Source organism: Lissotriton helveticus, chromosome 1_2, assembly GCF_964261635.1.
Source record: "Lissotriton helveticus chromosome 1_2, aLisHel1.1, whole genome shotgun sequence".
In the NCBI taxonomy this organism is placed as follows: domain Eukaryota; kingdom Metazoa; phylum Chordata; class Amphibia; order Caudata; family Salamandridae; genus Lissotriton; species Lissotriton helveticus.
Window position 1 is genome coordinate 359,286,096 of NC_136058.1, and position 15,755 is coordinate 359,301,850.

A 15,755-nucleotide genomic window follows, 5' to 3' on the forward strand; every position below is an offset into this window, starting at 1 on the left:
GGCCACCCACCCGCGAAGCCTGCAGGATAGCGTCTCTATCTCTGAAGTTGAAAATTCTGGCGATGATCGGCCGAGGAGGGGCACCCAGCTTCGGCTTCCCACCCGGCACTCTGTGCGCACCTTCCACCGCAAAGAATTTACTCAGGCCTTTGGGGCGAGGTGATTTAGGATGAGGTCCTCCACAAGGAGGTCTGCAGCGGGTTCTTCCGATTTTTCAGGGACCCCAATAATACGTACATTATTGCGTCTGGCCCGACTTTCAAAATCTTCCAGCCTTCGAGCAAAGAGATCGTTGGAGGATCGTAAGTTGCGAACCTCCGTCTGTAGGTCGGACACATCAGTAGTGAGGCTGGAGGTCTTCAAATCTAAGGATTTGACCTTCTCGTTAGTCTTTGATAAGTCCACTCTAATCAAATTGACATCGATGGCCACAGTGTCAAGCTTAAGGGCTAGAGCCTCATATTGCTGGCCAATGGAAGTCTTCATACCAGCAATGGCCCCCATGACATCCTGTAGAGTTAAATCGGCCAATGCGGTAGGGCCTTCACCTGCTACTTCCATAGTCCTACTCACGCCACCGGGGGACCCCTTAGGTTGGGTATAACGATCCATAACATTCGTTTGAATAGTACCCCCCCCCCCGGTGAGTGGTCTTGGTTTTCCGTTTCTCGCTATCGGGCTTGCCCGCCATATTGGGCAATGTGCCCCCGAGGGCCTTTGAGACCTGGTAAAAATGTCTCCTCACGATTCTCCCACCGGAATCTCCAAAAGCGAATTTCAGCAGTTATATTGCAGCAACCATAAACATGCAGCCGTTGGCACACGATGAATTCACAGGGTCCGGCTGCACCTCAGGCTACTAGATCGGTCTTGAGATAGGATGAGGCCAATGACCCAAAAACGAAACCGAAAGTCAACTCCAAGGCTGTGATCAGAGCCCCGCAAGCCGTTGTTGTTCAACTACTGCCTGGGCACTTTAACAACTCGAGCCACGGGTACCTCCATGGGGCGGGCCACAAAAGTTCAAAGTGTCGTAGTTGCGGTCCCCAGAGTCCAAATCAATTTCTGAAAGCAGCTATTATATCAGCTGGGTTGCGTCTTCAATAACCCATCTTCGTAATCAGGATAGGATTCAGTAAAGATGCGGGAGGTGGCGAGGGTCTCGGGAGCCCTGTGCTCACGCGGCCATCTCGGATGCGCGAAGCTCCTCCCATTCTAGCGCCGTTCTTAATACCCCTAGGGTGTCGTCCTGCGGAAGGCTCGTATAGAGACTCTCTATATCTAAGCTTACTAGGAAGCTTGTATTAGGAATAAATGTCAGATCCTTGATTTGAACTAGGAGGTCTTTTGTGTCTCTTAAGTATGTCGCCTTGCCCTGCACCATTGGTTTTAGGAAGAAGTCATAGAAATTGGAGAGAGGCTCTAAGATAGAGCCTATGCCGGACACAATGGAGCGACCTGGTGGTGGGATTTTATTTTTGTGCACTTTGGGGATGGTGTAAAAATATGGAATTTTCTTCTTTGAAGTAGTTAGATATTGGGCTTCTTTTTTACTGATGTGGCCGCGGTTTTCTGCTTCAGTGACCAATTCATGAATGGTTTCTTTCAATCTGGAAGTTTGATCTTCACTGATCGATTGGTAGTTGCGCCTATCAGATAGCAAATGTAGGCATTCATTTTTGTAAGCTGTCTTGTCTTGTAGGACTATACCTCCTCCCTTGTCTGCTGGCTTGATAACCACAGCCTTATTCCCTTTCAGTGTGGTCAGTCCTTCCCATTCCTTTTTGGTAGTGTTTTTAAATGTCTTATTTTCTGACAGGGCTTCGATGTCTTTGAAGACAGCCTGCTCGAAAGCTGCGATTTCCACCGGTATGGTGGAAGTTGGTGGGATGAATTTAGACTTCAGTTTGAAGTCAGTGTCTCCTTTCTCTTGTTCATTGGCCTGGTTCTCTTGTTTAGAAAAGAAAGCTTTTAATTTCAACTTTCTGAAGAAGTCCGCCATCTCACAGTGGAGGCGGATTTTGCCTATTGGGGCGTTGGGACAAAGCCCAAGCCTTTGTTCAGGAGGTTCATTTCTGTTTCATCCAATACATGTTGGGAGTAGTTGGTGACTAGGTTTTGCTGGTGCTCGGCCCTGTGCGTTGTTCCTTGGACTTGCTCCTGGTATGTGCTCCTTCTTGTGAGTCGTCCTCCCAGTGTACCTGAGCTTGTCTTCGTCGCTTTCCTCTTCCCCTCCGGCCATGCCCTAAAAAGGGAAACCTTTGGTTGGGATTCATACAGGGAATTTGTGGGGGTGCAAAGGGCGGTGTTCCAGCCATACATCACTTGTGGTGGCATCTGGTGAAATGGCTGTGGGAATTGCATGTGGTTGCCAGGTTGGCCTTGGTTCCATGGTTGTTGCCATTTGTTGGCTCTTCCTCGTCCTTTTGTCTTGTTCTGGTAGCTACTAGAGCTGGAACCACTGCTGTTTGAGGAGGCATCATCAGAGCTATAGGACTGTTCACGGTTCTTTTGAGGTTGGTAATTTGGTTCGGAGTAGGGATATGATTTGGCATATGAGAATTTTTTAATATCTTTTTGAAAGTTCTGAATTTTTGACTGTGTCAAGTTCTCCTTATATTCCTGCATTTCCTTGTTGACCTCATCCAGCCATTTTTTATATGCTGTTAGAGTTGTTTTAAAGTGGTTTTCTTTGGTCTGGAACTCTATTAGATAAGCATCTCCCAGTCATTTTTGCTGTTTGGATTATGAGCACAATCCAATCTCTTGTGCATCGCCAGGCAATTTTAGCCCAATGTCTGCGAAATGCGGCATCCTCAAGGAATATTCTTTGGGGCGTTGGTGACTATTAGCCCTCTGGGAGCAGTGTTGGCTCTCAGATATTCTGTGAGTATAACTCCATGAAGAATGGTTCGAATGTGATTGCGTTTCTTTTCCGTAAGTGATTCCCAATCTTTACTTTGGGATATCGTTCTCGCTATATTTAGAAATGCCATCAGCGGTGGTGCTGCTAGGATGTCACTGATTGGCTCTTCGTTAGGCCCAGATTCTTTGCCATGGTATACACCACTGTGGCAAATTGAAAAAAAGAGAGAGTCAGGGCTCTCGCAGCTGTGCGCTGCCAATTATTCAAAACAAAAATGGAGAGCTGGGACACTAGGACGGCCGTCCTTGTCTCTGTGATTTATAATGTTACCAAAGAAGACGGCCAGAAAAATGACTGTCTAAAAATAGAATGTCTGGCACCTCAAAGGTTTGTTAAGAAAATCCTCACACACCAACCTGGTTGGTGTCATGCTTCATCATCGGGTCCCAACCGGGTAGCCGAATGCTACCCAGCTGTGCTACGACACCTGTTTACAGTGGAGCTGGCCTCCATCCTGTCCTCACCCCCTTTTTGGCAGCAGGACAGGCCGGAAACCTTTGATAGAATAGGAGATGTGCCCCCCTCTGCCAAGTCCACCACTCGGGTGCTGCATGCTAGGCCAATTACACTTTTCAGTGCCCACCATCTTGAAGATGATGGGACTTATCCAGTTAGGGCTAGGACTGTGTCCTCCTCTCACAGAAGGTGGGCATGTTAAATGGCGTAGACACCCCAGGCAAAGGGCCCATTGGACACTACCTGTCACTCCCTTGTAACGCCCTTAAATCTAGTTTTTAGGTGGCATCTCCAGTCCATGAACTTCAGTTTATGACCACCTAAGAAGAGCTGGGCACTACCGATCTGCACCAGCAGAGAAGATTGCAGAGAACTACTGTACACAGGTGATCCAGGACCTTTTGTCTAAAGTAAAATCTGGATCCCCTACGGACTGCTGCCCACCATATGTCCTAAAAGAATCCTTCACCGGCCTCCTGGGTCCAGCCCTCTCTCTTCTGAATGAGTCCCTATTCTAAGGGGTTGTGTTCTTAAGGCCTTTAAAGATGCAATTGTGGTTCCCCTTCTGAAGAAATCAAGGGCAGACCCCCAGATCCTGTTGAATTACTGCCCAATCTCTTTGCTCCAGTACCTGGCAAAGGTACTGGAGGCTCATGTGGTAAAGAGCCTGTCCAATTTTATTGAACAATCCAACTATCTCGACTCACACCTAGCTGGGTTTCAGCCTGCCCACTCAACGGAGACCATAATACTGGTGGTATCGGACTCCCTGCGAGAGAAGGCTGACAGGGGTACTCCTCAGGCCCTGGTGCTATTGGACATCTCAGTCGCCTTTGACACGGTCGACCATGGGATCTTGGTGGACCGTGTCAAGGAGACTGCCATTCAGGGCTCATCCCTTAGCTGGATTAGCTCCTTTCTAGAGGATCGATCCCAGTCAGTCTAGAGCGAGAGTCCACCATGAGCTGACCTCGTCTGGACTCCTTGACGTTACCTGCAGCCTCTGCAAGGAGACCCCTCAACCTTGACGTGCTCTGGTATGCTTTTTCTGACACCAAAAGGCACCCCTGCAACCATCCGTCCTGGGCTTTGGTGAAGAGGACAAAATGTGTTGCTACGTCCTCGAGAATCAAAACTTTCGATGACAGCTTTTGGTTTCCTTCGACCGGCCTCCTGGCCTGAGCCTGCAGACCTTTTCCAATTTGGCCTGTCTTTGATGCTGTGTTGGCATCCTGCACCTTGTGTCCCTGTGCCGCTGGTGGTGTGGTGTAGTCATGGTGCTGCCTTGGGCCATGTCCAGTGTTGGCCTCAACCCCCAGAGACTAGTTCCCCCAAGCCGCTGTTACTTACCTGTAAGCAGGCTCTGTCCAATTTCCCCAGTCCCCCTTATTTGGATTGGGTTTTCAACCTTGAACTTGCACCTGCACCCGGGCGCCCACGTGCCGCTGGTGGTGCACTGTTGGTTCTGAACTGAACCTTGTCCAATACTGACATTGACTTCCGAAGAATGGTCTTGTAAGTAGATGTTGCCTATACGTTTGTTGAATGTTTTCTTCACCCCATAGGTTAACATTGCAAAGTCTGAAAATTGCTCTAATTGTCCACTTTTTATATTGAACAGTATTTCTATTGCAAAACGTATTTACTCAAGATAAAATTCTGTGGGTCCGCAAAATAAATCTAACCAAGTGTCATTTTATAAATTGGTCAGAGATTTATTTATGAGTGTGTGTCATTTATTGCCCCTGTGTGTGTCATTTGTTGCCACTGTGTGTACAACAAATGCTTAACAGTACCCTCGGCTCCCCCACACTACCACAAAAGAGCATTTGTATTATCTACTTTAGCCTCTGTAAAACCTCTGGGGATCCACTGGACTCTCTGCACACTACGGTATAGTATATTGAGTGCCGGCCTCCTACTCTCAAGTACTCACACTCAGACAAAGACAGACAGACACACGCACTCTCTCTCACACACATTCTCACACATACCCTCCCTACCTCACATAAGAAACATATATTTAACTTCTGAATCACACCTTCAACTAGGACCATTAGTAAATAGGTTCATGCAGAATTCAAAAGATCCTACTAGTAAGGATATCTGTGCAGTCATCCCCATGACAGGAAAGAAGAAATGCAAATGAATTAATAAAATGCTTTAGGAGGCTAAGCATTCTTAAATTAAGAAATTAATGAAAGATAAGCCAGGAATAGAGAGAAACAGAAAAAGAAATAAGAAAGAGAAAAAAAAGAGTAAAATAAAGATAATAAACACAAGGGAAATAGAAAGTACGAAAGAAAGAAATGAGGCTCCCATATATTATATTCAGTGGTGCTTGTAATATGGCGGCCAGGATATCCGTCACGGTTGTGTCTGAGTAACCCGGCCAGCGAACTCTAAATCAGGCTCTTGACACTTTGCAATGTTGCTGCTGTTAACTGTGCACCATTACTTCCTCAGTAGTCACGGGCAAGAAACACCTGGTCGCCTGTAACATACTTATTATAATTACAAGGGTGTAACAACACCACATAACACCGCATACACAACAAGTGCAGATTAAACCGCATGGTTCAAATAAACCCACACACACACCGTAAGATTAAACCTGCTCTAAACACACAAGCCTCAATAACAGGCAGATAATACAAAGATTGATGGACATAATGAAGCAGACCTAGAGATAAAGGCATAGCACAGACAAGATAAAGGTCTTGATTTAGAGTTTGATGAGCAGGGTACTCCTTCACAAGCGTGGTGGAGTATCCTGTCCAACAAACGGATGGTAAATAAATAAATGTAAATGTAGGAATTTGTAAAGCGCACAGCTACCTCCACCGGAGGTGTCCCGGCGCTGTCCGTATACCGCTTAGGAATCCTTCCTGGCTTTCCTGGGAAATGTCCACTCCTGGGCACCCCCCAGGTGCAGCCAGGCATCCCAGCGCTTTTGGGGCCGTTGTGGAGACTAAGCAAGCTATTGCCCAGAGTTGCAGCGTGGGACCCATGATCAGAACAGGCACTGAGGCGAGAATATCCAGTCAGGGGAATTAATGAGCCGGAGACCCGCCGAGGCGGGAATCGAACCTTGGTCCCTGGCCAGAGCTCTGCATCAAGGTCTGCCTGCTCTAACCATTGAGCCACACTTCTCTAGGTCTGCCTGACCTAGTGCAAGTCAGGTGGATTGTTATGTGTCCAGCCTTATTTGAGTGGCATCGGTGTAAATATATCGGACAGCCCTTCCTCTCTAGATCAGGCAGTCTGATGTAAGTTTCTCTTATTCAGAACCACCAGGGAATACCTGTGTCCTGTTTATCTGCACCCGGTACATCCAGGTGCAGAAAAACCTAACCACTGATAATCAGGTGGAATAAAATGAACACATGAAAGTTCGCCTCAATTTCATTGCCCTTGATTCATAATCTGGACATAGTTGAGGGATATGTCTAGGCCTAGTCCTCACAACACACAATAGAATTGCGTGAACTCAAAAGTCAGGATATCAGATACAAGTAGGTGGTAACTCAGGGCAGGGGAAAACACCTGTTGTCCATGGAGGGGAAATTCCCATCCCAGAAATCAACATAAAACATTAATTAATAGTATTCTTTTTTAAATATCTGTTTGGTGCCAATCCATATGACTTTAATTTCTGCCTTTGGAATTCTATGTTACAAGTCCATAGGGTACATGTATCCTTTGTGAGCTTAATAAAATGTTGGAAATTCTACAAATCCTCACTCCTACATCCAAGTACTCTCAGGCTACCATTGTACACTCTGCTCTATTTGAAGAACAGCTCAACATTTTCAAAATTCTGCTATTCTGCATTGATATGGCTTGTAAATTATTTTTGGGGAAAGTTACATGTATTAATTATTTAATTTTAATACTATAGGTGATTGAAATTACGGACGAAGAAAGCAAGGCAACTGAATGTTAGTGCCATAAGAAGGATTATTTTGAAAAACTGAAGGACGTCCAGCATTCTAAGTTTAAACACGTTCCAAAATCTAGGTGTGGCGAGGAAGTGGGAGCTGAGGAAAGTAGTATACCTGTAAGTGAAGTCTCTAATTTTGCATTTCATTATTCCCAGAGCAAAGTCATATCTGTCCACACAGCATCAGAAATAATGCCAGAAAGACCAATGAGCGCACAAAGGAAGGAGACGGCACGGGTACGAGGGAGGTTTAAGGTGGTTTACGTAAGGTTTTTTGCTGTGAGGACGATGTTTATATGGGGCGTTGCTTGTGTTGCAATGAAGTGGGAGGTGCCAGTCGGTGTAAGAGAGTCAGCACGAGTGTTGGTTTCAGTTGTGGGGTGGACATTGTGGAGTTATGGGTCGACACATTTTAGTTGACATTTATGGTTTTGTCACTCATTTGTCAATGTCATGTTATTTTACTTTAGTTTACTTTAATGTATTGGTCAGTTAAGATGATTTTTCCATCTTGTTACAGAAACCCCTGATGAAGAGCCTCGCAGGCTCGAAATGCATTGGGTTTGTTTACTCCATTATTGATGCATCTGTAAGAGACGAACCGGTGTACAAAGCCTGATAAAGCATACATTCGGTGAAGAAAAGTTGAATAATAAAAAGTACAGATGTAATCCTACTGTCTCCGGAGTGATGAAACAAGTCGAAAAAGGAACAGTAAAAATAAGGAATAGTATTAAGGTATCAATGGCCTACTTGAGGAGTACTTTGATTAATTGGATACTCTTGGGTGATGAATACCATTTCCGGCAGTGCATCAGCGAGGAGCGTGAGACACGTGTCCAGGTTTTGTTCAATGTTACGATACTGTGGTAGAGGCGAACCACGGTTCACTGTTTGCACGCACTTACAAGGAGATTTTCAAGAATGGTTTCTAGTAAAAGGAAAGGAGTGCACACTCGTATTGGCTTTTGTTCAGAAAGACCAATCACAGCATCCTCAGCTGAAATATTATCAGAAAGACAAATCTGAAATATTATCAGAAAGACAAATTGCCTCAGCATAACAGAATAACGTTCATCTAAAGCATCATGTAATTCCAGAGAGGAAGCACACACTGCATAAAAGAAAGTTATAACAAAAGGTTTCTTCCGCAGACCTTCAAAGAAAAGACGCTGAAAGAAGACTCCGAAGCTGACACGCTAACCACCAAAAGATTGAAAAATCCCCTTCATTCAACAACCGTTTTTAACCAGTTAAGCAAGTTTGAGACTATCTGCCACGGGATATAACACCTCGACCCACTCTGCTAACCCTTACGAAAACCTTAAAAATCCACCACTTTATTGTGTTTATGACCATCTCAGATTGTTTCCTTTTTATTGTGTACTGTTCTGTAATTCTATGTAAATAGCCTCAACCTTATCTGTTGTGCAGGAGTGATATGTAAAAACTGATTAAATGAGCACCATTGCGCTATAGCTAATGTAAATAAATCCTCGTCTTCAGAACTACAAACCTTAACCTTACACCAAACATAGAAAGGGTAAAAGGAACTGATGTTCTTCGACTGGTGAGCCACAATAGTACTATGCATGTTCTAATGTTCTCAGTTACTGCCATTACGTCAGTGCAAAAAGGTACTTCTCAGTTTAATCATTAAATATCAGACTAACACCATATCACTCCATTGCTAAGAACCTATACAAATAGATTTGAGAAAAACGTCAGTCACAAAATAAGTTGCTGCCAGAGAGGCTGTAACCAAAAGATTATTATCTGCTAGAAACATTTTGACAGGTGTTACAGGGCTGCTTCTAGACATATTTTGCTCAATTCACCCTGTTAAGAAAATTACACACAATTTATTTTAGAGATAAATACTGAACATTATCTAAACAAGCCAGACTCTAAAATCGGATTCACTCTTACCGTGGCATATAAGCAAGAGAAAACTAAATGTAAATCTAAGAATACACCTTATAAAAACACGGGCTGTGAGAAGAAATTCAGTGTTCAAACCCGCCTCAATTAAAGCAAAATAACCCAAGTTGGGGAAACAAGTTACCTGTGCCAAAAAAGATTCAGCCATAAATCTCATCTCACTGAATTTGAGAGAATGCACAGTGGGAAAAACCTCTCTCAGTGCTCAGTGTGCCAAAAAAGTTTCAGCCGTAAATCTTATCTCACTGAGCATATGAGAATCCACACTGGGGAAAAACCTTATCAGTGCTCTGAATGCCAGAAAAGGTTTAGTATCAAACCGAGTCTATATCGACATGCATTAACCCACTCTGTGGAAAAACCTTATCAGTGCTCTGAATGCCAGAAAAGGTTTTGTAACAAACCGAGTCTAAATCGACATGCATTAACACACTCTGTGGAAAACCCTTACCAGTGCTCTGAATGCCAAAAAAGTTTCAGCCGGAAATCGTATTTCACTGACCATATGAGAATCCACTCTGGGGAAAAACCTTATCAGTGTTCTGAATGCCAGAAAAGGTTTTATAACAAACAAAGTCTTTCTCGACATGTATTAACCCACTCTGCTGAAAAACCTTACCAGTGCTCTGAATGCCAGAAATATTTCAGTGACAAAAGAGGACTCACTCATCATACAAGGACCCACACTGGGGAAAAACCTTATCAGTGCACGTATTGCCAGAAATGTTTCATTGACAAAAACGGTCTCGCTCGGCATAGAAGAACCCACACTGGAGATAAACCTTATCAGTGTACAGATTGCCAGAAATGTTTCATTGACAAAAGTCGTCTCACTCTGCATAGGAGAACCCACACTGGGTATAAACCTTTTCGGTGCTCTGAATGCCAGAAAGGTTTCAGTTACAAAAGCAGACTCACTGAACATACAAGAATCCACTGTGGGAAAAACCCTTATCAGTGCTCTGAATGCCCAAAACATTTCAAACTTAAATCACTTCTAACTGTGCATTTGAGATTCCACACTGGGGAAAAACCTTATCAGTGCTCTGAATGCCAAGAAAGGTTTTGTAACAAACAAAGTCTTTCTCGGCATGCAATAACCCATTCTGTGGAACATCCTTATCAGTGCTCTGAATGCCAGAAATGTTTCAGTGTAAAAAGTAGTCTCACACAGCATACAAAGATCCACGCTGGGGAAAAACTTTATAAGTGCTCTGAATGCCACAAATGTTTTAGTCAAAAAAGCTGTCTCACTCGGCATACTAGAACCCACACTGGGGAAAAACCTTATCAGTGCTCTGAATGCCAGAAATGTTTCAGTGAAAAATGCCATCTTGCGCTGCATATGAAATCCCACACTGGGGAAAAACCTTATCAGTGCTCTGAATGTCAGAAATGTTTCATTGACAAAAGAAGTCTTTCTCGACATACAATAACCCACACTGGGGAAAATCCTTATCCATGCTCTGAATGTCAGAAATCTTTCAGAAACAAACTCAGTCTCACTCAGCATATACGAACCCACACTGGGGAAAAACCTTATCAGTGCTCTGAATGCCCAAAAGATTTCAAACTTAAATCACTTTTAACTGCACATCTGAGATTCCACACTGGGGAAAAACCTTATCAGTGCTCTGAATGCCCAAAAGATTTCAAAGTTAAATCTCTTCTAACTGCACATGTACGATTCCACACTGGGGAAAAACCTTATCAGTGCTCTGAATGCCAGAAATGTTTCTGTGACAAAAGAAGACTCACTAAACATACAAGGACCCACACTGGGGAAAAACCTTATCAGTGCTCTGAGTGCGACAAATGTTTCAGTGAAAAATGCAATCTCACTCAGCATATAAGAACCCACACTGGGGAAAAACCTTATCAGTGCTCTGAATGCGACAAATGTTTCAGTGAAAAAATCAATCTCACCCACCATGTAAGAACCCACACTGGTGAAAAACCTTATAGGTGCTCTGAATGCCAGATATGTTTCAGTGAAAAAAGACGTCTCACTCAGCATATAAGAACCCACACTGGGGAAAAACCTTATCAGTGCTCCGAATGCCAAAAATGTTTCAGCCTTAAATCTTACCTCACAGCACATGTGCGAATCCACACTGGGGAAAAACATTATCAGTGTTCTAAATGTCAGAAAAGATTTAGAGGTAGAGATGGTTACATGCACCATAAGAAAACTCACCATCAAAAATAATTCAGTGCTCCAAATGCCAGAAAAGCATCAATTTTAAACGCAATCTCACTCTACATGAGCAGACGCACACAAGGAAAAAACATCACCAATGCTGTGAATGCCAGAAATTCCTATTTGATAGGCACAGCCTCACTTACCATAAGCGACTCCATACTCATGAAAAACCTTATGTGTGTTCTGAAAGCCAGATAAGCTGCAGAGAAAAACGCTATCTCACCATGAGAAACTCCACACTGGAGAAAATCCGTATGCCATAAAAGCTTGTATCCAGAAGACAGTGTTATGCTTCATGAGGGATCCCACTCTGGGGAAAAACCTCATGAGTGCTCGAAATGCAAGCAAAGTTTTGGTTACAAATTACTTCTCACTTGTTATGAGCAAACTCACACGGGAGAAATAAGCCTTATGTGTGTTCTGAATGTCAGATAAGGTTTAATCACAAATACACTGCCACTTCACTTGAGAGAATTCACACTGGACTAAAGCATTATACAGGAGGGGAAAGCCAGAAACGTTTTACTCAGAAAGGAGATCTCACTAAACATGAGAAATGCATCGACATGAGGTGAAAAGTAAGGCGTATCTTGAGTTGCAGAAAAGCTTCAATCAAACTGACTTTACATGAGAGAGCACATATTGTAGTTGCAATAGGATTAATCAAGAAATTCTTGCAGGATAACTTAGGCTGCCCGCATCCAACTTCCAAAGAAATTTCAGGCCTTGAAAATGTTTTAATTGCAACAAAATCCACAATTTGAGTATCTGAAAGTTACAGAACTCTCACGGTCTTTACTTGACACAGGGAAGTGTTAGTACTTGCAAAAATCAACTAATTACCAAAAAATTCACAATATTAATGTCTTACATTTTCTCCACCCAAAAGGTTTCTACTTACCCTTATTTCTTAATATATGACTGAAATCTAGAACTCTCTGCGAGCGGAGTTCACCTCCCGGAATTAGATAATATACAACAGCAGGAAAACTTAATAAACCAGTTACTTGCCTTTGGTTACGCTCTTTCTGGTGGATACTCCTTTATCTGCAGATTCCTCACCTTTTGAATATTTTTCCAACACGCCAGACTGGATCCTCAAACTTTAAAGCAGTCCTGCTGCACGCAGTAGGAGACATCATGCAGCTCAGTGTCGACGTCATTTTTCTCCAGAAGTGACAAGCGTAGCCACATAGAAGCACTTCCCATGCGCACTGTGAACAAGTAAAGAGGTCTATGAGTTCATTATCTCACAGGTCTGTATCACATATGCAGGCCCTGGGCAGACATTAATTCACCATTTTTATCATGATTAGAATTCAGATGAGGCCTTTTCATTTCCCAAAATTCTAATTGTATTCTCATCAGCAAGTGTATATATAAATCATTGAGTGATGACTGCGCAGTGCTCAAGATGAAAGTGATATGATTATAAAACAATCCGATCCACATTTTGCACACAGAAACAGGGCTGTAAATACTTTTGTACAATACAAGTTAAGCAAAGGTGATTCTTAGAAGAAATAATTTATATGAAACAGTCCCTGTATAGTCAATGTTTTGACCGCTCCAGTTAATTACCATGGTCTCATCAGGATGGTAAATCGCTGTCTCTCCCATATGCTTCTCACACTATATTCAATACAACCTAGTAAGGATTCTTCTGTATCTCGGGGCATTGTCCTGGGAGGAAGTCAAATTCAACTAAGCAGTTCCAGTGCCCTTTTGTCGGACCAAACAACTGCAGCCAGTGAATCCTCGGCTCGCTGTCAAACAAGTTCAAGTGTGACTCTTCCTGATGAGACCATCGTCATTGACTGTCTTGTCTGTGAGAAGCTGCACCAGCCGTCCTGTGATGGTGGTCCGGAAGACCTTCACCGCCAAGTGAAATGCTTGCAACTTCAACAGCTTGATGTGGAGTTGGGTCTCTTCCGGTGACGAGGGTTCCCTAGTGTCTGTCTCCCATATGGCCTTCCCATCCCAGAAGTAATACATCCGTCGCCACTGTTAAGTCTGGGTGGAATAGGGGGAGGGGTCTGCCACTGGCATAATCTAATTCACTGGAGAAAATGTTGGATACTGCCTACAATAGGGTGAGTCAGTGCCTGGAAGGACACAAAGAGGTTTTGAGGCTGTGCCAGCTGTAGCAGCAGGTCACTCAGTGGCATGATATCCTGGACTTTGCCTTTGTGTGCCATGGCCATGAAAGAACTGGGAGACCTGTTGGGTTTGCTGCAGGGTCTGGCGTTGGCAGTATTGAAAAACCCTACAGTAGCCAAAAGGAGATGAGATTTGTGATGAAATTGCGTGGCGGAGTCGGACAGACCCAAGGAATCTGTCTGGGGCCTAGTCCGCTTTTCTTGCTTAAAAGGCGAGAGCCATCGAATAGCTTTTCCATTAACGATGCTTGGGTATCTTTAGAGAAGCGTATAGACCTAATCCAGGCAATGCACCGTAATTCCACACTCATACCAATTGCCTGAGCCAAGCAATAGGCTATGTCCAAGTCACAACATAGTACAAACTTTGCTGCAACACATCTATCCTAAATAGCTTGTGTTCGCCGGCAGAATGTGGGCCACTGTATCCCACAGGGCATGATTATATTGGGGAGCATGGTCATTCAGACCCTCTAGGATTTAGCTATGTGCAAAAAAAATTGCCAGTTTTGTAACAAGTCTGCATTTTACATAAAAATGCCAGTGAATGCTACCTCATCCTTGCATTGATCCAGCCCTCGCCAATGGGCCAATAAAAGGAGGGGTCTGAGCAGCAGGCAGGTGAGGTGTTCTTCGTTTATTTACTCCTCACCGGCCTGCCTGCTGTTTTGCATTCATCTTGAGGGCTTCGGACTCCACCACCAGACAGTAGGACTTTCCTGGTTGCATCCTGGACTCTTCTGCAACCAGAGGAGAGAACAGACTGTACGTTTGAGAACGGGGCACCAAAACGAAGATCATGTAAGTTATACTGGCATGCTGCAGCAGTGTGCATCATTCTCCTCCACTCCTACAGCTTGCCCATTCTTCCTAATCCTCGCCCAGGGCTGTGGGTGCCCTAGGCAAAGGGGGCAGTATATTAACGCAGGGGTCCAGCTCCCATGGGAGATGTGGTGGGACTGGGGAAAAGGCCAGATTTTAATGCAGGGGCACACCGGGCCCAGGGGGGGCAATATTTTTCTAAAGGCGCCCACCAAACGTGCCAGTGCCCCGTCCACTGCTCGAAAAAAAAAAAACTAGTTGAGCCCTCTGCCCTTTTTTTGGTGACTCCCACTCACCCCTTCTCATCCAGCTTTCCCTCACTAGTGTTTTGGTGATGGGGTCCAGCGTTTTCAGGGTACAATGGTGAGTGTAGAGGCTAATGTTTGGCAATAGGGACATTGATAGGGTAGGGGTCAGTTTGGGAGTGGTGGCAGGATAGAGGGCAGTGTTATGGCAAAGCGGACAGTGTAGCCATGTAGTGTTTGAGGGTGGGTTGCAGTGTGGGGGAGTAGCTTTAGGGCAAGCAGAAAGGGCCAGTGTTTTGTGGGAACAGATGATGGCGGTGTTTTGGAGAAAGGGGCTATGGTTTTCAAGGTTAGTGTGGTGGGGTTGGTGGCAGTGCTGTGGGGTAGGGTGACATGGAAAAGGGCTAGGCTATTCTAACTCCTTTTTAGGTTTTGCCTAGCGAAAGCTGCGCTCTGCGCAGCTTTTTCGCGCAGGCGAAATCCTGTTGAGAACTGTAGGGTGCTTTGGGTCGGCCCTCGTCATTGATTGGCTGGCTCCGTAAACGGAGCCTTGCCATTGGACGAGGGGCCTGTCCGTCAATGCCGGACCAGACACGGGGGCGTTCCTGACATTCTTTGCCTTTTGCCGACGTCACGCGACGCCGGGAACGCCCCCGAGTCTGGTCCGGCATTGCCGGCACTATTGCGTCTCTTCTCCCCCGTTTCCCGCCCCGTGACTGGCCGGCCGGCCAATCCTAGCGCGGCCGGCCGGAAGTGCCCGCCCCCCGCAGCCCGGGGGAAGAAGGAAGACGGCAAGCAGTATGGCGGCGCCCGCGGGGCTCCCGTGGCCTGGAGGGAACCGCCGCCGTCGACGTTCAATCCAGCCCAAACTCTCGCTGACTCTGTCGAGTTCAGTGTCCAGAGGGAATGTGTCCACTCCACCACGCCACAGCAGTGGCAGCCTTACTCCACCAGTTACCCCTCCCATCACTCCATCCTCTTCGTTCCGAAGCAGCACGCCAACAGGTAAGGGGCTGGTCCAGTCTTTCTTCTAGAGGAGAACGCTGAGGCACATGCCGCG

The 15,755-nt window shown here is 45.1% G+C and overlaps 1 protein-coding gene across 1 annotated transcript in view; it reads left to right on the top strand.

Moving 5' to 3' along the window:
* LOC144805054 (uncharacterized) overlaps window positions 1-11,485 on the top strand; it is a 44,996-nt gene extending 33,511 nt beyond the window's left edge. Inside the window, exons 2-3 of the mRNA XM_078671940.1 lie at window positions 7,284-7,442; window positions 7,846-11,485. Coding sequence (XP_078528066.1) covers window positions 9,442-11,475 — 2,034 coding nt within the window. The 5' untranslated portion in view covers window positions 7,284-7,442; window positions 7,846-9,441 and the 3' untranslated portion in view covers window positions 11,476-11,485. The remainder of the gene's footprint in view (window positions 1-7,283; window positions 7,443-7,845) is intronic.
* The last annotated feature ends 4,270 nt before the right edge of the window (window positions 11,486-15,755 follow it).